Source organism: Egretta garzetta, unplaced genomic scaffold (genome assembly GCF_000687185.1).
Source record: "Egretta garzetta isolate BGI_Z169 unplaced genomic scaffold, ASM68718v1 scaffold163, whole genome shotgun sequence".
NCBI classification, from domain to species: domain Eukaryota; kingdom Metazoa; phylum Chordata; class Aves; order Pelecaniformes; family Ardeidae; genus Egretta; species Egretta garzetta.
Window position 1 is genome coordinate 3,813,569 of NW_009259308.1, and position 22,443 is coordinate 3,836,011.

Here is a 22,443-nt window from a genome sequence, read left to right on the forward strand (position 1 = left end):
GGCCGGTTCTCCGGCCGCCGCCGCCCCTGCTCGGACCCCGCCGGCCCCTGCTGCCTGCGAGCCGTAAGGGAACGTAAAAAGGTGGGCTTACTTGTTGGAGGTGCCGTGCAAATTGGTAAGGAGCGTGAAGTTGTTCCTCACGCTTCGTAGACTCGCCAGCACCTATGAGGGAGGCAAAACGGGAGATGTTACCTTCTCCGCCTAAGGCTTTAATTTCTTTTTTTTTTTTTTTTCAATTTGCAAGGCCAACAGGCTGCCAACTCACCTGGGCGAAAGGCGTGACAATCAGGTCGTCCCCGTGCCTACGGAGAAATGGAGAAAATTTGTAAATTTGCCTCAAACAGGGCGGCTTTCACCCCAGAGAAAGAGCATTTTACAGAGGGAGGTTTCCCCAGGCAGCGCCCGCGACAAAAAAACATTAACCCATGCAGTGTTTATTTAACACTACATAAAAATCTTGTTCCTAATGGAAAAGTCTCGCAGCGTATATCCAAAACAACCTGGCTGGAGCGACTGTTCGGATTGGTAACACCAGGCAATAAAAGCCAGGAAATTCAAAAGTTAAGGCAGCACGCTTGCACCGCGGTGGAAAAAAAAACGTTAACGGTCCAGGGAAAGGTCAGCTTTGAATTTCCTGGCTTTTGTTGATCCCTGTCACAGTCTTTAATGTTATTCAGACTCTGGGTTTTGTCCGGCCATTTTCATCACGGAAGATTTGAGCAGAAGTTCTGAGAAAAATACCATCAATAAGAGGGATTTTTTTTTTTTTTTTAATATTACATATAGCACTTGTGCGTATATGCAAAATCCAGTATGATTTACCTAACTGAGACGTGGCAGGGTAGAGCTATCGCTGTGCAGCACAGACCTGGCAAAGGCAGGGAATCCAGCGTGGCTGCTGGTGGGCTCCTGCCCCTCTGGGAGTTCTGTACCATGGGCATCTGAGGCACCGAGGCAGGAGGGCAGGAGAGCAGGCATGGCTGGGGGCTGCCACGGGCACTCCTAGACAGGCACCCACCAGTGCTGGACGCCTTCAAAGGAGCATTCTCCCTGGCTGTGCTTCCACAGAGCACGTCCACTTGTTCGGACTCAGGTATCAGTGCTGCTAAGTCCACGTTTTAATTAAAGTTGTCTCAACACTGATGTCAAAACCAGGTCGGCGTGAAGATGCCGGCTCCCCCAAGCGCCGCAGGAGCCTTGATGCCTGCAGTAAATGGAAACCTTTAACTGCAGGCGGCTATGAAGCTGGGGCAGATGAGGGTGCCGGGCACAGCTGCATGAGGCTCTCCCCACCCCAGCACAGCTGTCTCCTCCACACGGGCTGGGACACAGGGCAGTTGTTAAAATCCACCGTTTACACAAAACATGGTATTTGCATAATTTGGAGTGGTTACTTTGTCTCTGGTAAATATTTACGAAATGCTAACTAACGGGGAGGGATGTTCTCTTTCAGGAGGATTCTCCTCACGGATCCCGCTAATATTTAGATTTCTATTTCATGACAAAACTTGTAGGGCTTTTGTAACAGTTGAACTTTTTTTAGGAGCACTTTCTTATAGCTTAATGGTCAGTTTAAAACTTTAAACTGTGCCTTTTAAAATAAAGGGCTGCAAATCCAGGACACTCATTTAAGCTCCCTGCTCTGTGTTGTATTGATCCTCTCAAGCTCAACCATCTGTCTCGGCTTTCTGCTGTGTTTTCCGCTCAGTTCTAGCGAACAACTGATGACAGAAAACAGGATGGAGAAGAGTAATACTGTAAAAGTAAGTACAGTCATATTTCTATTGTCCAGGCTAATGGAGCGTTACCTACTTAAGAAAAAGCAGGGATGATGTTAACCAGGCTCGGAGAACGCACAATGAGAGTATAATGGAGAAAAGAGAGCGCAGAAAATCAACAAGTAAGCCAAGCGCTGGGGCGATGGGGCTCTCCTGCTGGCAGGGGACATGGGCAGCTCACAGCAAGTCTCTGCCTTGAGCACAGCCCGGGCTTCACCCTGCAGTTAGCTGCAAGCGCTTCACACCCAAAACACAAATTCCCATGTGAAGAACTAGTACCAAGAAAGTAAAATGCAAAAATTCTCTGTTATTTCAGGGTATGGATTTGAAAGTTCTTCTGCTAAATTACAGAGAAAAGGGGAATATTTCAAGGATGGGATTGGGGAGAGGCAACTCATGCCTTGGCAGACCATAAATGCGACCGTCTTGGGCAACCAGGCTATGAAATATGAGTACCACCCATAAGCACCTCTTAACAGAGCTCTGAGGATTACGGGAGGCCATGTAAAGCTCTTAGTTACTGTAAAATATGATGTGAGCTGAAATTTATGCTTACTGTTCGCTTGGGAGAGAAGAGTTCCTGGACATCGTCTTTGGTGATAAGTCATAGTCGCTGTCGGATCTGTACAGGAACGACTCCCTGCGCTGGCTGTGGCCCGGGAACGTCGTGTGCAATACGAGTCCTGACGAGGAGCTGGCCTGTGGGTCCAGCGGGCTGCGACCTGGTGACGGGCCATTTTCCACATCGAAGCTGTGAACAAAACATATACTGTCTGTCACGCGCATCTGCCAAAAGATGTCTTTCAGGGCATGTGTCACGTTTGCGTTGCCCACACCGTGTCGTTTGCCCAGCACAGGAGACGCAGGGCTACATTTACTGGAGCCTCTTGCTGGCATATTTCTATTATATGCAAGCAGGACTCTGAATTATGATAAAACATTTACTCCCGAGGCTTCTTTCCTGACTACATCTGCTCAGTCTTCCTTCAGCCTGAATTTCTCTAAGCTCAGCACAGCTGCCGTTGCGCCCAGCATGAACACACAGCAGCCAAACACCCTCCCCAAGCTCTGCAGCTCTCCCCACACCGCCCCCATGGCCTCAGTGTTTGCACAAGTCAGAGGGTTTGATTTGCCAAACCTCACTCCAAGCCTTACAACCATAACACGGACTATGACATGCTACCATCCTTCAGCCAAGCCCTGTCCCCATCCGCTCTGGAAGCATACTTTTGAAATCCTGCGAGATTGGTGAGGACTTGGCAGTTGTGCGAGCTGGATGCCCAAGTCTTTTTTCAGCCACAGTTCACGTCTTAGCCATTCGAGATATTAGTTCAGTGAATTTCAGATGGCTGGGCTGCAAAATGGAGGACTGTTTAAAAAATAATAATTAAAAAACCCCCAAACCTTCTGTCACCATTTCCGTTATACACCCACTTTCTTACGGTTTCATAACTTGGCTGCTGCAACTTGTGGCTGAAGTCACCCTGGACACTTCAGCAAGTGACACCCCTCATAAACCCTGAAAATAAGCAGGTTGGCCTCCTTTCCTTGGGCATTTGGATCTGATATAAATACCATATGTGTGACCATGTTCCAGCTAAGCCAAGTCAAGTATGGGTGCATTCAGTATGAGTTTTCTGAACTTTGGAAGCCTGAGGCTTCATCTCACTTGCAGTGGGAGCCGAGTTCTCGCTCCTACCAGGGCATGTGCCTCTCCCCATTCCCTATGTTCTCCCAGTTTATTGTGCCTGATGACCACCCCTAACTGCACCACCCAGTTGGGCATGCACTTGGACCATGGCCACAACATCGAGCTGTGATCCCTGCCATACATTCCTCTATCCCTCCCTGCTGCTGCCTGCCCCCACTCATCATATTAGGTCAAAAGATCCCCCTGAGCGCGGTGGCAGGGAAGACCCCGTCCCTCTCTCCGCTCTGTAGTGCATGCAGTGTGCTTCTCACTGCTGCAGGAGGAGACAGATAAAGTACCCAGGCAAAAAAAAACCCCAGCAAAACCTCTGCTAGATCTGAAAGTAAGCAACACAGAGAATCATGAAAAAAATAAGGGAGTCTGTGTCCAGTTGCAAAATATCTTGGCTTACTCTCCTTCTCTACAGTGAGTACAGTACAGAGATCCAATACGGTCGACTGGGGGATAAATGAGAACAGGAAAACAAATACCAAACTCTGCAGGAGGGAATCACAGGTAGAGAAAGGCTCAGAGAAAACCACTGACGTGAAGGTGCCATTGCTGAACTCGACCTGCATTATTTAGACACAAGGACGCAGAGAACGAAAGACCAAGCAGACCTGACACCTCAAAGCATTAAGGCCTTCTACCTCTTGATCAGGAAATCTGATTAAAATCCAAATTTTATGGTGTAGCCTGTCCATGGTTCTCTGGATATTGCCAGGAAGGACACAAAGCAGGGGACAAACTCTCCCACCATTCAAAACCCAGGCACCAACTACAAACTCAGTCTGAGGTTTTGCAGAAGCATTTCAGGTTCCTGCATAATAAAACTGAATGCCTTTTGTGGACAAGCACCCAGCTGTGGTGTGACACCAAACTGCACCCAGCGATGCAGGAGGGGAACGCAGGAGCTGCCCTGGAAGCAGCAGTGACAGTGAAGCACAGGCTGTGTGCTCTGACGTGGCAGCTCCTGATGCAAGCTGCTGCGTGGCGCTTTTAACTTCACACACAGACTAATTTGCATGATGAATGACTGATGAATTACAGAACAATTTTTCAAATATCAGTAATAATACATGGCATGTGAGGGATTGTGTACTTTGCTTGAGCAGTTATATTTATAACATAAATATTTATTTACAGTTGCGTACGTGCTTGGGAGGGAGTGGGTGCTCAGACAGTTATTTCTGATGTCTCCAGAAACTACTTACTGGGGTGGAGCAATAAAAGACTACGTCTCCTGGCAGTTATTCTGTTCTTCATGGCCGCAGACAGAGGGTAACTACTTTGGTCTCGTCCTATTTGGTCTCACATACGGTTCCCTCAAGAATTAAAAAATGCATGGGAACATGCATTTAATTAATGTAATTAAAAATGCATAAGCACCAGTGCAAAGATTTTTAGATTCTTTGGAAATCCAAAGGCAGGGCACCAGTGTAATACAGTACGCACCGAAAAAGATTCCTACATCTACCATGCTTCACTGTAGGAGCTACTTACCCAACTGCATAACTACATCTTGAAACTGGTAACGACTCAGTTAATATTAATTTCTTTTACTCTTTATTATCCGCTCTTTTACCAGTGACAGCTTGAGTACGCATTATGTGTAGCTACAAAGTAACTGACAGAAGAAACTCAGCTCTGTAACTATGGCATCTACAAACAACAGCCAGCTGATAATTAATCCATACCTATTCAGAAAATTAACTGATTAGTCAAAACACTGTATTGCAAAACCTTCAATCGAGAACATTTAGTTTGCTGACATAAATGAAAACACAGCGATGAGCTAAACCTGAGCATTTAGCTGAGCAGAGCTTCTTCTGGCTGTTTGGTCCTGTGCCTGCTGCTTGCTGGTAGACATTAGCAATTGGTTTGGGAGAAAAAGTTAACAAACAAGGTTTAAAAATTGCATAAGAGGCGAAGGGAGGGAGGCAGGGGGCAAGGCTGATAAGGGGATCTTTTGCAAAGAAGACTACCAGCGGCAAAGGAGTAAGTTTAGTAAGAGGGAAAGTATCCACCGACAAGCTGGTTTTGCATAGCTTACTGCAGTATGGCTTCTATGCCTTGAGGTAGGTGGAAGATACTCAAATGCCCTTCCCTTTCCCTCTTTTAACATTAAAAAAAAAAAAAAAAAAAAAAGTTCTCTGCCAGCCTAGGCCTGTTCTGAGTCACTCCTGCAGAAATTCCCACCTAAGTCCCGGCGACTTTCAATACCTTCAGAGGACACAAATGTGTCGTAGACAGAGGTGTAAGAAGGACCCTGGCGCTCCGTGGCCCGGGTAAAGGCGGAGGTTAAACCTCGGCAAAGGCAAAGCTCTCCAGGAAACAGTTTGCCTGAGCCGTGCAAGTTTTCCAGATTTCTACAGCACTTGCAGCTCACGCTGAGACGAGCCGGAGACATTCAGGCTAGCGAGAGGCCCGGCACAGTTGACGCCTGTCTGGGAGTGCCATGGCTGCAGCCTCCAGCCACCCCACGTGCACACAGCCAGCTCCTGCCCGTGCTCCCTGTGCCAGCGCCTGGGATGCTGCAGCACGGACCATGCAGTTAAGCCAGCTGGAAAGGCCTTTTTATTTCTTCCCGCAAGTTCAGCTTGCAGCCATGCTGGCCCCTTCATCTGGCTCCCCTTCCTTGGGCCTGAACCAGTGCTCAGCCAACCATATACTCAGCCATTAAGTTAACAGAAAATTCCCTCCCCCAAGAAGTGAAGGTTAACCTGGAGTTTGTAGTTATCTCTTACCAAGCTTCCTATTTTGTGCTTGTGAAAAGGCACTCCCAGTGGTATGGCTGGGTGGGTGAGGTGTTCACCAGGATGGCCAAAACCCAGGTCTAAGTCTCTGCTGTCATGGGTTTTTAACAGGTACAAGAAGTCAAATATAGAAAACTATTTCCCCCGGATGACCCAACATTAGGAAAATGTGGCCTGAGATATGTAGAGCAAGAGCTTAACCTTGTGTTTTTCAAATCTCTGCTGCACATTAAATTCACCCGTTGCTCTTGGTTTGTCCAACAGCCCATCTGGAATTGCGTCCTCATGGCAAAAACATCTCCCAAATAAACATTTGCTAAGTTTGGTAAAAATTGCAATTAGATTGTAAAGTTGCCCTCTCAGAGCTGCGTTTTCCACTAATTTTTTTCATTGGAAGTTAACCGATGAGCTCTGCTGGAAAACCTTAATCATCAGTGTGGCATCGTGTTCAGGATACTCCGCAGATTGTAAGGGTCCTCTCCAAAGTCTGCAGCACCCCACAGCCTTTGCGTAAGTGGAAAATAAAGCTGCACTTTTCTAGTTAAAAATAAGGATGGCAAAGTACAAAGCACCACCACAACAGGCTAGAGAAAAAAAAGCTAAACTTTGCTTTGCAATTTATCTTCAAGCAACAGCACTTGCAGTCAGGATGCCCTATTTGTGAAACAACGATGGCAGAGGAGCACCGAAGCAGTGGCAGCAAGCTCCAGGGGTAAAAAATCAGCAAACACTTGATCTGTATTCTACAGTTGCTCCTCAGCCCATGTCCATACCAAGGGATGGTGGATGAAATATCTTTGGCCCAAAGCAGAGTCATCCACCATGATGTGCCTCTTCCTTCCCTTGCCCCCCGTGCCAAGCCCAGGGGTCCTCTGCACGAGCATGTGCATGCCCAGCGTGCTCAGGATTACGTGGTCACTGTTGAGAATTAAAATTGCGTTATCTAAACACACAGGTCACAAAACTGGTATCTGAGGTCCCTATAAATCATTCAAGATAAGTTACATAAATACCTGTCCCACATAGAAGATCTCGTCTCTAAAAAGCGTGTCTTGCTCTACAGCCTTGGGAGCTCCAGCGCACCGAGCTGACACCGTTCCCCACCTACCACCAGTGTGTGTTACCAGGTTTATTCAGCCAACATTTCCAAGCGCTGTGACAGTCTCAGGCGGTGACAGTGTGTCTGGAGGCCACCATGGGCTTCTAAGGAGTTGAGCCCACTTGCACAAAGCGAAAAACTGGCTCTACAGGAGGAAAGGTGACAGTGTCTGCATGGGATGGGCATCAGTTAACCACTGACACGGATCAGCAGTGCAATCCCTATGCCAGAAAATAATTGCAAAGCGAAGACTTGGCTGACAGACAAAACCAAGTCTCCCGGGGCCAAAGGGAAAACAAAAGTGTTTTTACCAGTGGACTCATAAACACGCACTTCATGAGGGTGGGTGAGTGGCACCCCTGAGGTGAGCATATTCTCAAGGTTACTGACCACCAGCAGAAACCCAGCAGCTGATGAAGAGGGGAATCGGGTGGACGCAGAAAGCCACGAATCCCAGTGCCAGCCAAAGGGAACAGCAGACCCACCAAGCAAAACCCATCCTGGCAAGCGCACAGCCAGCATGGCAAAGGCAAAGCATGCAATGGCAGGGGCAGTGCCAGAGCCCAGCAAGTCCCCGCTCCCAGCACTGCAGAGCCGTGAAGAAAGGTGGCCTGTCCCCTGGCTTTCTCCTGGAGCCAGGCTACAATTGTACTCAACATCCAGGCTCTCGGCTTATTCAGCTGGATAAGGGGAAAGCTGGTGGTGGTGGAGGAGAGGAGGTGGCAGGGTTGGCAGCGGGAGGAGCAGGGTGGCTGCAGAGCCATGCTCAGCAGGGAGGTCACTGCAAGCGACGGGGCAGCCGCAGCTCCATCTCCTTTGTCCCTCTGCATTTTTTTAATAAATCAGGATCTTAATAAAGTGAAGAGCAAAGAAGGAGACAGCAGGTGGCAGGAGTTAGCTGTAGCTTGCTCAGACAAGCAGCTAAGGGGGGGGAACTTGCTTTGGTCCTGTGGAAAGATGTGATTGTAGCACGGTAATGAACAGAGGAAATACGCAATGGCAAGCCAGGAGAAATCACGCTCAACGAGCTTTCATGAGTCATTCTGCAAAACAAAGAAAACTAATAAAAAACAACCTCCAACTGTCCAAACTCTGCAGTTTTACAGTAATGACTACAATTTCTCTACATTAAAAACTACTGCAGTCCTTCATCACAGGGGGAAAGTCCAACCAAGCCTCTGCAGGTAGAGGGTTCCCTGCCGTGGGACTCCCCATCACACTCCAGCCACCTTTGCCCCTAAACCAGATCTGCTCCTTCCCACCACCCTCACATAAAAACATGGCAGCTGCCAAGGTGTCCTGACAGAAGATGCTGCCTCCAACTTATCCAGCAATTCAGCTTTTGACCTCTTCGATCTACCTCTGCAAGGGGGTCTTGGCCTAAAACTTTTTGGTGGAGTAGCAATAAGGAAGAGGCAGCATCGCGAACGCACTGTCCCTGGATTAGCATTGTCCACCAGCAGCCTTGGAACGTGGTAAGATTTGGCATAAAAACTGAAAAAAAGGATGGTGCCACGATTTTGATGTAATTCAGAGTCATTTGAATAGTCATCGCAAGTCAAATGATTACCATGAGAGCTACGCAGCCCCACAGTTTGCTTCCAGATCTGTAATATAAAATCCAAAGACAGACACATTCAAGTCTACCAAACCAGGCGGGCTTGTGTATTTTTTGTTGATGTTACGAATTTACACTTTTCCTGAGGATGACAGCACTGACTCTACAAGAGGGCTCACCATCTGCTTTGCCTTCCCAGACTCATTCCGGAGGGCATTACTCCTGATCTTCTAACTATGGTACCACCTTTACTATGGCATTAAATATGTTTCCAAAATAGAGTCTTTCAGGAAGTTTGGGCAGACTCTGCTCATTATTAAGATCCTCTCGCAATCATTAGAGCCTGCTTCTCACCATGGCATTCAGCTGGATTTTTAACACCATTAGCAATGAAAAATGCTGTTTCTTACATCTTCAGATCTGTGCAGGCACGACTGCTTCTCACTGCTATCTAATTTTGTGCACCTGTTTCCCATTATCAGAACAGCTTGCTGTTTTTTCTAAATAATCTTTCACGCGGAAAGGTCTGTGCTTGAAACCATCAGCACTTAATGAAACAGGATTGGACACACAGCGGGCATGCCGGAGCTCAGCACACCGACAGCCGATGCCGATGCCCTAGCAGGGGCACAAGGCTCCACGAGGCTGACCTCTCTCAGCACCGCAGGTGTTAGGGTTTTTTTTCCCTTCCTGACTTTCTCCTGCCAAGGGGAAAAATCTTGTTGCTCTCAGGGGCCTCCCAAAAGCGTTCAAAATCCCTCTGCCAGGTTTGTCCCTCATGTGGCTCCTAACTCTTTTTTATCTCCAGAGCCTGAACACCCGTGCCTCCTGAAATACAGCCACCAAACTCCTTGCAGTTCCTCCCCAGCACCATGTATCACAGCTGCCTGGCATAGAAAACTCAGCAGCACTTACTTAAGTATTTGTAATGTAAACTGTCATCTGCTGCTAAACATGTTATTAAGCCTTCGTATGTATCACAAAGCAAAAATATATGTTTATTTGACTTTGTTATCTCTGAATATAGAAGTTCACTCCTCCCAGCAGCTCTCTTGTTTGACGGGTACAAGGGAGGCAGAATAACCAGAGCCCCCCTGCCACGGCCTGCAGCCTGTCTGCCACTGCACAGGATGGAGCCAGGAATTAGCTTGCCTTGCGCTTACAGACTGCTTTGAGTCACAGGCCCTGAGTCCAAGGCAGACCAGAGAGCTGGTGGTGCTCCCTCTGCAGTCCAGGTCTATCTTCAGCGTAGCACAAAGGTAAAAATTCATATACACAGCCAGAGCCCTTACATCTCTCAGCATAACTCATCAGCAGTACCCTAGTGAGGCTCATGGTTTGCACAGCAGCCAACATCAGTTCAGCCACCAGCCCGGCACACCACTGTTGGGTTTTGAAGGATGGTCCAAGGCGCTCATTTAGTTCTTTAAAGCCCTGTACGCTACCAAGAAGCCATTGTGCTACCTGCCTGATCAGGGACTGCGGCAACCGCTGCCTGAAACTCTCAGCATCTTGCATATCGGGTCCTTGAGCTGTTATTTCTCCCCATTGCCATTTACTCACTGGCACTGGTGAAAGCCACCAGGCTGCAGAGCCAGCATGAGTGCCTAAGGTGCCCTGAACAGTCACCAGGAGATGGCTGGAAAAGTACAGGAGGGAGGCAAAAATGAGTTTGGATTTTCTTCTAGCACGGAGGGTTCCAAGGAATCTAATCCTTTTCATGTTTACTACAGATAAGTAGCTTGATGTTATCCTGTAACAAGCTAACATCATGTGGTTGTTTTAAGTCCCCCAGAGAAGAAATCCCAAATTTTATAAACCAGTTGTTATTTTTCCAAACGCACATCCTGGGCTACTTTATCATCTTACTACGGTTCACTGTCCTTAATCTCTGGAAAATGCAAGGCATAGTCAAACACAGCAGACACCCTCCCTATTTTCACTTCCAGAGCTTGTAAATGCAGATGGGCGTGAGCGTGATCGCTCTTAGCACAGGCAGCAATGCCACTTCCCAAGCGCTTTTTTCTGTTGCGTTCTGAAAATATTCTAGCTAGCAACCGACCAAGTAGCTCCTTTTCTTCCCTGCTGCTGTTGCCCAGGCTGAGGTATTAACGAGGTGTTACCCTCCCTGTGCAGCACTCACACAGCTCTTCTCACCTTGTGGATGCTTCTGCCCAGCACCCTCCACCTGCTCATAGCTCATCAGGACCAAATCTGCTCCAGCACACGGGCTGTCCTTTTGCTGCGCTGAAGGACCCGCCTGGGTCTCATCAGAGGGACAATTATCATCTTTCACCTGCAGGAAAGGTGCTGGATGAGCAGTCGCACACCTGTGGTCGGCAGTACAGGTGGCACAGGGACAGTGTGGTGCTCCTCAGCAGACACCACTGGATTTTGGCATTACCTGCCCTGCAAAACGGTGCTGTTCTGCAGCACAGATGTTTACGTTCAAGTTACGGGACAGTATTTATCCCAGTCTGACCCAGCTGTTATGCTCTGTTCAGCGTCAGCTCAGCTTTTACAGCTTCATCTAAGCACTATAACATTTTACAGACTCTCTTTCCCAATATGCAAGACACGGATGTTGCCTCCTGTGGAGGAGGCTGCCCGTGGTAGCCTGGCTCGTGTGATGGGGACCCCAGTGCAGGGCTGCAGCTGAGCCCAGTGCCTTCTGGTGGGGCTTCAGGACACCCTACAGCATTTCTGCCTATGGACAAGCCTCGTGTCCTCCCCAAAGCCAGCTGGGGTGGGTAATTCCACCCAGCAAATGTGTACATGGGGTCCAGCCTTGCCTTTTCCCCACCAGGGTATTACTGGTAATAAATGGGAAATTACAGCCATATATTGCATCTTTTATCAATGCATCTTAAAGTATCTCATATACCTATTGAGTGTAATCCGCTTTCACACTCTTCTCAAAGTGTATCGTGCACTAATGGCAACTGCAAGACAGAAGCATGAGTCTCAAGGGTGCCGTACAGCAAATGACCTCTGCTTCCAGTACGTAGGAAAGCATTCCTCTATCTGTACAGAACCGGAGCATCAGGAGGCTGCCGGCCAGAGTCGTGATTTATTTCATCCTGACCTTAAAAAGAGGATCGCCTGGCACGACTCCAAGAGGCACTTTTCCCTCTTCAAACAGGCCAGCAAGCTCACAGTGAGCCGCTTTGCTCTGCCATAACTCCATCCGGCTGCGACAGGCTGCACGAAGCCATCAGCTACAAATCAAGTAGCTGTTCTGATCTGCTGTCAAACAGACTGGAGACAGGAATAAAATGACAATAATTTTTAACAAGTTGCAGAGACCACAGATTTTTCCATTTTACCTGGCTAATCTGAACTGGGAGGACAGACAGCCTTTGACTCAGAAGATTAACAGATTTTCTGCACTAATGTTTTTAACTAGCCTCAGCCCATCTACAACACCCAAAGTCCAACAGCGGATGCGTGGAAAGCTGCTGCACTGAGAAATGCACCAAGCCTTTTCACTGGATTCATAAAATAATTATTTGACCTGGTTTTTGCATTTATCTCCATAATTGGTATCTGTGTTCCCTGCCAGCAAAAGGACAATAAAATGTCCTAAGATGGTATTCAGATTATTAAATCCTTTGGAGACTCAGCCCTCCCAAAAATAATTAATCTGTTTGGGTACATTTCAGCAAAATTCTACTTGCTTCATGTCTTTCAAATGTCTGTACTCTTCATCTTTTACATCAATAGGAAAAGACAGTGTACATAGCAAATGGCAAACTATACTGATGTGGTTTCAAGGGCAATCTTTTTTATAGCTCTTATTGATCATTTCAGGCCCAGCAGAAGCTTAGTGCAAAAGTAGCCTCATCCAAATCACGAGCATCTGCCAACTGGTACTATTTGAGGACAAAATATTAAGGATGGAAAAATCTGGCCCTTTGGCAGAAAGTCGCATGTTTATTCTGTCTAAGTGGTTTGGCATGTGTATCGAACGGACGGTCGGAAATGGCACCCTCTTCCAGTGTACCACAATAACAAACTATACCAATACTCTGTGGTTAAAACAATTACAATTGAATATTTGCTGTAACTATTTCACTGCCATCCACGGTATTTCTGTCATCGCTGCAGCTAAGCAAAGGCAGAGAAATGGCTCATAGGTTTGGTTTTAAACTGCATCTCCTTACTTGCTCTGGTCCATCACAGTCACAACCATTGCCACTCTTCTCACTGCTCATTTGTTTTATTCCCATTAACATATCAGGGTCTTGACGGTAAGGCCAGAGGGGCTCAGCTCATTCATCCTGCTGAGCTGCCCACTGAGGGGTGATGCCCTGCTTCCGTATGTGTACCAGGGGCAAAGGCAGCAGAGGAGATGAGATCTTGAAGCTAAAGGATGATCACTGGCACAAGAACAAATAGGTATAAAATGGAGAGGAATTAATTGAGGCTGGAAATCGGAGGGAGGACAATTTTTGCCTCGAGAGCAGGCAGATCACTGAACAGCTTTCCTGTAGGAGTGATGGGGGTAAACACCAAGTTGATGTTATTACTAGTGGGATTAATAGCATAATTGACTACAACATTGCAGGATGGAGCCTGGTGGCGTAGGAGGCTCATCCCACAGCTGGCCCTTGGGCTTTGCCCCTGATGGACATGGGAGTGAACCCCATCCCAGCTCACTCGGAGGGAGCTGATTCCTGCGGTGCCCACGTTTCCCCTACACTGTCTGTGAGTCACCATGGATGAGCTGTATCCCACTGAACATCCATCCACTCTCTAGAAGCACGCTTATTTGGGGGATGTCACAGGGAGAGACTTGGCAGAAATGAGCTGCCAGGTTTGGGTTCTCTTTGCCCCCTTCCTGCCCCCCCCAGCGCCGCACAGGGAAGGCAGAAGCCACCAAACCTCTTCTCTCCTGCGCTAAGCCAAAGGCCAGCCAGCACAGCCAGCAGGCAGTATGGGGAGACACAAGCAAGACACAAGTAAGGGGCTGGTGTCCAAAGCACACTGCACCATCCCAAACAAGACCCCTCCAGCACCGCCTCCGCCACCGATGCTGTTACCGTAGCTTGAGATAACCCCCACACCTCAGCACTTGCGCAGGCACGGGCAGTAAATACAAAGTGTGCCATCTGCTGGCATGCACCACACAGTATTTCCATACATTTACATTTGCATTTTTACTAACAATGCTGGTGAGCTGCAAGGGATACCTGAGCGCAGCCACGGCAGTGACGCACTCTGCCTGCCCACGCTCCCTCCCTTCCTCCTCAGGCTGTTTGAAAACCAAAGGGGGGAAAAGGGTGAATTTAAAACACAGATTTTTATTTTCTGCTATTAAATTGCATGCTCTGAAATGAACCTTGATAATTCTGGACATCAAACTGGATTTAGCAGAAAGAAAACCTTCTACAGCATGGAGGGAAGACAGAAATGGTGGGCAGCAAGAGCAAAACCAAAAAAATAGGAGTGACTACAGGCCCAAAAAGTCAGGCAGGGCAAAAGTTTTGCAGCATATTTCATGTAGTTTGTGCCAAATGGTGAGCTCATACAGTAAAAACAAGGCCCCAGATTTTCCAGGTGTGGCAGAGCTCAGGATGTTGGTCCTTGCAGGTCCGCCAGCTATTGATCACAGAACACTTTAGGAAGGAGGCAAACACTATTACCCATTACATATGATATCCATTATCTGGTTTGTTTTTTTTTTTCCTTTTAACCTTTCTAGCATCCTTACAGCTTGCTTCTCCACCCAAAAGAAGTCTTCTAAACCACAGTGTGTGTCCGCACAGGCCAGCCCCTCTGTGGGTGCCTTTGCTGCCCAGATCAACACAGTTGGCATCCCAGTTCTCCTGCTCTCACCAAGACAGTGCAGGACTCTCTGCTCCTGTTCCTGGCTCCCATCGCCAGGGTGAAACTCCCAGCTTGCCACTTCCTTTACACGCAGTTTCACAACCATCTTGTGACTCCTCTACAGCATGTCTGTGCTTGCAACAGCCTGCGTCTTCTTATTGCCAAATCATCTCCTTGCTCAAGTCCTTCCTCAGCTCATCGTCCTGCCATAAAGCCCGTCAGAAAAGCTCCTGCCAGCCTCCTACCCTGCCTCCTTGAGCCATGGCGTTAGACACAGTGCATCTCAACCAACTCCTCTGTGCTACGTTTCTAAAAACCTCTGGGGAAGGAATTATTTCTCTGATGTAAAAGCAGACAGTGCACTGTTGGCACCCAAAATATCATTTAATAACACTGTTATTTTCTCTAGACCTGCAAATCTTCCTAAGACCTGCTTCAGGGCTCATTTTGATCTTACTTAATTAGTGATCCCTCAGAAGCTCTGTTTCATGTTGAAAATCACTTGCTGGAATCACTATCTTGGAGTCACTTACTACAAATCATAAAGCTGCACTGTTGAAAAGAAATAGAGATGCGGGAGCACAGAGCAAAATACATTGCAGCCCCAAACTATGAATACATTAAATGCAGCTATAAGTCATCGAGTCCAGTAATAGCAAACAAAGCAGCAATACAGCCACAAACACTTGGAGATTAGGAAGAAATATTAGCAGAGTACTTGCTACAATTGATTACCATTTAATAATGCAGAAGGTGAAGTTTTCAGTGTGAATAAGCATAAACGTGTAGGCATGGCACAAAATCATTATATCTGATTGCAGTTTAAGACGCACGTCATCATAGTAAAAGCTTCATTCTTGAGCTAGTAGAATTTAGACATCCTGAGTATTTTATTGTATTGATAAAGGTTTGTACTGAGCTAATGAAGAATGAGCGGGCAGAGGCAATGAATGTCCAAAATGGATCCATTTAAAAAATATTGACAAATTGCGTGAAAGCATTCAGTGTGGCAAAAACTGAAGACAGTGTGCACAGATGTGTTATTCCAAGGTGGAGAAAGAAATGTTTGATTGCACTGGTGAAACATGTAAGAGAAAACACCTGAAACTAGTGGGGACCTGCTGAAAGCCCTGGGGGGGGCAGCTGGCCAGCCCCTGGGGCAGCAGGCAGGGCAGGCAGGGCTGCAGCAGTGGGTCGGGCACCCCGCATGCAACCCAGGCCCCAGCGATGCTGGGGCATGAGCAAACGCCCCGGCACCCACCAACACCTCCTGCAAGGGCCGAGCCCAGCGGTACGTGCTTGATACCAGTTTTCAGATCAATAATTCCATAAGCTGTAGACGTGAGCGTTCCTCCTGCAGCTCAGCACTGAATGGGGGTGTTTAACCCTTCATCTGCTTGCAGGAAAGCTGCATGTGCTAGCTAGATCACTGCTAGCCATATTATTTAAATTGGAAAAAATGGATTAAATTAGCCCATTCAAGCTCAGATTAAATCCCAGCAGGAGACTGGAAGGAGACTTAGCACCAACCCACACCCTCCCACCCCAGCTCAGGGGCATCTGCCTTCTCCACTCTAAGCCGAGATGCAGTTTCTGAAACTTTTCCCCTTGCTCTCTGTGCTTTTACTGAACTCCAGCTGAAATCTGGCTCCTTCCTTCCTTCAAGCTCTGAGCTTTCAGGTTAGGAAACCTTTCTGCAAATGTGTTGATGTACTTGGAACTGGATGATGTCCAAGAAACCAATCAGTCCCAGGGTGAGCAGGACTGCGTGCTATCTGTCTGCCAGCCGCCGGGAGCGTCTGGAAAAGATCAAGATTACAGATCCAGGGTGGGAGACAAACAACGGGTATTCCCTTTATACCACTCAGCCAGAATAAAATGTGACACAGTATATTAATAACCTGGCGTCACCCAGCAAAACATCTGACCAAGGGGAACATAAAATGCCACGCAGATATCAAGGGCCTGATGGCAAGTCATGTGAAGAGCAAACAAGATAGCTGGGTGGCATGAGATGCAACCAGGGAACAAAACCCTAATGTCAAGCCCTTTTGTGCTTAGCACAGTCAGCCCTAAATGGTTTGTGATTTTTGCTTTCTGCCAAGGTACGGCTTTAATTGGGCAAGGGAGACTGTTCAGCGTATTCAATAACACAGAGCAGAGAGGAAAATGGCATGTGCTGGGCTGAGAAGCCTTGTAGAAGTCACCCTGTTTAAGTGCAAAGATTTACTACTGGTAGGAACACATGTTATTCATTATGGCTTTTTACTTTACTACTGTGAGAAATGTTCTTCGTGATTTAATCTAACAACACAACCTTTTTTGCACGTGCTGTTAACCAGCCACAGACCCAAACCAAATTCTGTCTAAATTTATTCCCGCAGGCTCCACTAGTCTTGGTAAGCAAGGCCAGAATCGTCTCCCATCCCTTTTCATTTTCTTGGGTGAGGTGGAAGCAAAAAGCCACTGACTGCTGAGACAGCCCAACAACATAACCATGGACACAGTGGTGGATCTCACCCCCACCGTGACTTACCCGCACACTGGCCCAGTGGCTTGGTGGCAGCAGGGGGCCACAGTGCCGCCTCAGCTACATGCTGCTCTTACCTGCGTGGCGAGGGCAACTCTCGCGAGGGCTAATGGAGCAAAGCCCGCTCTGGGATCAGGGGCTGAAACCTACCGGGTCCCTCTAAGACATCAAAAGTTGGCCTAACTCCTAAATTATAGTGGTGACCCATATGGCTTCTCAAGCAAATTTGTGATGCAGAAAATGTGAGCAGCATAACTGAGCTGCTTACTGACTTGAATTTAATAGAGTAGTTAATAAACCCCAGTACTTTGTCACAGAAGTAACATCCTAGCAATGCTCCTTCCCAGACTCTTGTAGCACCTCCATAATTATCTGAATAGCATCTTTAGTACTTGAACCTCTTTCCAGCATAAAGACGGTTCAATAGCAGCATTCAAGCCTAGAGTAGCTGGACTGGCTGCACTCCATCTTCACAAGAGTATGAAATTCTCGCTGCAGTCTAAGAAAGAAAAATCACTTAGCACAAATAAGGTATTTTTTTAAAACCACTGATTAAATAGATATTCACGAGACAGAGCACAATGGCTTTGATGGAGCCATTGCAACCTATTATATAAATCCTCATTCATGCCCATGAGAGCTTTTCCTTTTCTTTTTTAATAACAGATGAGAAAATGCAGCCACGTAAAAGATATTAAATTGCATAAAAATGTGACTGGTAAGTTCATGACTTAAAGAAGCAAAGAGACGGAGACTTTGGGCTGGAAATCTCGGCTGCCGCTCGGTCCCCAGCTGTGAGCTTGCAGGAGCCATGCTGTGGCCTTGGCTCACTGGCACTGGAGCTCGTTTGGACTCGGCTCCGCAGCACCGGAGCCACAGAATTACACCTCGCTCTGAAGAAGATGATTTAATTGCAGAGTTTATTTATGGATGCACGGGAGTGCTGACAAGGAAAGCACAGCTTTATGTGAGGGGGCTGGTCGATACTTAGAAACTCCGTCCCTTATTCTATACATGTTCCTCCTCTGTGTGTCTACCGCTACAGTCCCAGCACCTTCCAGCCATGCATTAAGCAAGGCAGCCAGCACACATTAGCAGCGCACTATTTACACTTCCATATACTGTTGTATGAACATGTCAAACCTGATTGGAGGCAATATTTTTGCTAGAGCTTTGGCAACTTTCTGTGCCTCCTCCTGAGAATGCATTTCTTTTGTCAGAACACTTCTTAACACATTTAATCTGAAATAAATATATAATATTGCATCAGCCGTCAGCTGACCTCATTAGCTGGGCTTGTTCTACTGGAGCTAAAACTGGTCTGGGAAAGCAGCAGTAAGTATAGAGTTTAATAAAATAGTTTTTAAAACACTGTATAATTTTATTGCAGTAAAGTAAAAGGGGGTCAGGTTGTTCTTCCAGACTCCGCTCCAAACAATTTACTATCTTTATAGATAAAAAAAACGTAGGCAGCCTTTTGTGATTTGAGTGAAACTAGGACATTCAATATATACCCACTTCAAAACTTCACTCACAGATGTCTGTTCCTTCAGCTAATATTTATTCTCTAGATTTTCAAGAAAGACCTTTTATGCACTCTACACGGCTAGATACAGACACAACATCTCCTTCGCTGCCACTTTGCTCCAGTAAATCTCTGTTCCCATAAGTGTCTCTAACTGCAAATAGATGAAATCAAGCTGCAACCAGGAGACTCACTCTCCCCAGAGTTACGGTGCTGTACAATACTGGGAGCTCGGTGGCCCTACCAAAGTGGTTGTGAGGGATTTGACAACTTGGCCCAACACCTGGACTCAAACCAGAAGTCAGTAACCTTGTTGAGACAGCATAAACAAGGATGTTGATCTCGAGATCTGTAACTTCAGGAGCAGATAAGAAGTTCCTAACCCTGCCTCTTTTCTCTTGGCTCGACATCAGAGTTCTGTGCCCAGGTGGCCCTACGGGAGGTGGAGAGGCACGTGCCAGAGCAACTTGGTGATGCAGGACTGCCAAGCGTGATGCTCCCTGGACCTGTAGGACATCCTCTCTGCCCTGCTTCTTGCAAGAGAGGGACTAGTTTGTGCCTGTTATGAGTGGTGGGTGTTCTTCCAAATGCTGTGCAGTCTGTGTGTGTCTATGCGGTGGTTCTTCACAACCAGCCAGGAAACAGCTTGGATTTGCTGATCCAAGACGTTCCATTGAGACAGGCTGTGGTCCCCACTTCACATTCACTGGCTGTTGATGTGGACAGCACGCAGAACCAACCACTTCTTTTCTGCTTCTCAGCATCAGAAAGGGTTAACAAGAAACACTTGTTTAGGAGATTGACAGGCTCTCGGTCCCAAAACTGGACTCAGATCACACGTAAGAAAGGCACATATTGAACCTCTCTGGGTGCTTAGCCTTTCTCTGCTCTGCTTTGCATGGCACAACACAGCAGCAAAACCAGGAATTTAGTTCACTGGTGTCACCCTCCATGTGAATTCATTCCTTTTCCTCATGATGTCATCCAGTGTCAATGCCCATGCGGCTTTCACCAGAGTCGGGAACTGTTGATGTGTGTGGGGATTCTCACGTTAGCTGAAGTAGAGATGATTTAGAAGACATCCCTGACTGCACTTCCTCCTGCTGGCTTCAACCTCTTTCCCCAAAAAAATTTCCCTTACTGTTTTTGTGGCAAAGCTTCTCCAGGGCTCAGCCTGCCAGGGGGTGGCCCTGCTGCCCTCACCCTGCTCCCGCCTGGCACAATGTGCACCTGAGGCAAAGCAATGCAAGTCTTCCATGGGTTAATTGAGCTGAGCTGGCCCACTGCAGGGTCACAGGCTAGCAAGTGACACCGAGCCACTGATCCCATGGCTGGACTCTATGTGTTGGGTAAGGGGCTTGCAGCTGGGATGGCTCCCAAAAGACCAAGAGCTGGGAACAGGGAACAGGGACTCTGAAACCATCGGGACTGGGACAGACTGCAGCACTCAGTGGGAAGTTCACCTCACTCAGTATTTAAATCACTCCCACCCGAGCTGATACTCTGTCCCGCATAATAGCATGGAAGCAATTACATGGCAGAGCAAGATTCAGGTCCAGAAATCTGGAAGAAACTTCATGGCTCCTTGCGACCAGTCCTCTGCTACTGCAGACTCTACACTAGACAATCTCCTCCTTGGACTTACCAAGCTTTCTCCTGAATACTTAGTTTCTTCAAATTTCTAGCACTTCTCCCCAGCTGCCCCAGCGGAGATGCCCTATGGTGCTGCACACCAGCAGGCATGGCCCCACCACGAGGTCTCACCACCAGCATCTCAGCTGGACCACAAATGCTCACCAGGGAGACCCCACATCCACTGCAGGGCTCACTGCTTGCAATTATCCTGCAGCCAGCACACTGTCTCTCCTCGTCAGCTGTTTTCAGCTAATGAGTTACCAGTGTATAGCTGAAGTTTTTGTTACTAATCCCCATGTGCGTGACCTTACGCTTCATATTGCTGAACTTCACCAAGGCCAGGCAATCCTTCCAGTGCTGTACCACAACGTGCAACAGCGGGTGTACAGAAGATCAAAAGATGGAATCAACACAAACATAGGAATGAAAATTCTTCAGAAGATCAGATGTAGGATTTATCCCTGAGAAACCCCATTGCTAACTTCCTCCAGCCTATGAGCTGTCCTTGCCGTACCACCAATTTCAGTGCATTTTCCTTGCAGCTCATTCCTTATCCACCTTACAGCTCGTGTTGCAACCCACACCTTCAGCTTGCATTTCACCATGTCATATACAGCACCACACTGAATGCTTTAAGACAAAAACCTACTGCACTTACTTGATCGGGTAAAAAAAAAAGTTGTCTAATTAGAAACACCCATTAGAACTGGGAACAATGTGCCCAAGACAGACCCATTTCACCAGCTGCCTTCATATTTTTAATTAACCTGTCCTTCGAAACTAATTGTTGAACCATCTTTAAATGTCTATTCCTATGCTAAGGAAGTGATAAAAATTGGACAGAAATGTCAAAATACATTTCTCAGGCTGCGTTAAGTTTATAGTACAGTTCTAAGGAATATAAATATATATTATAATATAAATATATTATAAATAGAAAGACATAACTTTTTTCTCTTTCTAAATAGAGATTAAGTCTAAGAAATATTTATCTAACTCCTCAGAAAAAGAGTCAAGCCTCTCAGGAGTGAGCGGATCGGTGAAGCACACGCTGCAGTTTAAGAGAGCCGTATTTCCCCACTTCAAGCTTTTCTGGACACCGAGGAGCAGGCATGGGTTTCCATTAAGCATCACGGTGGAGGAGCTGTCATTCTCACCTGCCATGGTGCTGGTGCAGCTGGTGCCGGTGCATCGCCTCCACCAGCAGCCAGGTGGAATGGGCAGCAGCGGGGATGCAGCCGCAGAGAAGTGACTTTCCCCCATCACCCACTGAGAGCCACAGCATTACTTCTCTGAGATCAGTTATTTTATTATATGTTTATATGAAGATTGCAAACATCTGGGAAATATTAGGCAACTGCTGAAGAGAGCGCAGGCTTCTCTAATTAGCAGAGAGCTGCATCACGGCTCCTTCCTCCATTCTGTGAAAGGGGAATTTTGGGGCCAAATTCTGCAGACTCATTGACTCGGTGTCCTGTTGGCACCCAGCAGACCCGCTGCCTCTGCCTCCCCACAGCACTTGTGGCAAGACTCAACAGGGTTATTTTTTTGGTTTTTTAATCTGCAGCCTTTGAAGCACTGCAAAATATAGTCAGTACCAAATATACCACTCTACAGGGGAACTGCTTCATGCTCCATCTTGTCTCCGGTCAGATTATGCCAAAATGTCCCCGATCTGCTACTGCAGGTGACAAAACTGCCAATAAAATTTTGGTTGGGAAGGTCCCTGTCTACACACCAAAATGAACTTCTTGGATATGCTGTGGCTCAGCTCACAACGGGATTTCAACTGGGGACGAACATGAAAGCATCTTCTGTTCCCATAGGTACCAACAAGAACATGGGGCTGCTTTGAAGTCTATCGTAAGGCTTTTTTTTCTCTTTTCAGCCTTAGGCAAAGACAAAAAAAAATTATCTCAGTGCTATGGAAACTTTCCATGGAAAAACTTGTCACCTACCTACAAATAATCAAGTGTACGTCAACATTTCAGGTGGGCAGAAACAGTGGTGGACATGTGACAGACTGTGCAGGGATGAAGATCT

General features: G+C 47.2%; 1 protein-coding gene across 2 annotated transcripts in view; it reads right to left on the reverse strand.

The window, feature by feature from the left end:
* Positions 1 to 22,443, reverse strand: part of PDE4B (phosphodiesterase 4B) — a 193,386-nt gene that overhangs the window by 59,875 nt on the left and 111,068 nt on the right. For both annotated transcript variants that reach the window (XM_035891803.1, XM_009636214.2), the window contains exons 3-5: positions 2,335 to 2,529; positions 266 to 302; positions 92 to 162 (exon numbers count right to left, since the gene is read on the reverse strand). In XM_035891803.1, the coding sequence (XP_035747696.1) occupies positions 92 to 162; positions 266 to 302; positions 2,335 to 2,529 (303 nt within the window). The remainder of the gene's footprint in view (positions 1 to 91; positions 163 to 265; positions 303 to 2,334; positions 2,530 to 22,443) is intronic.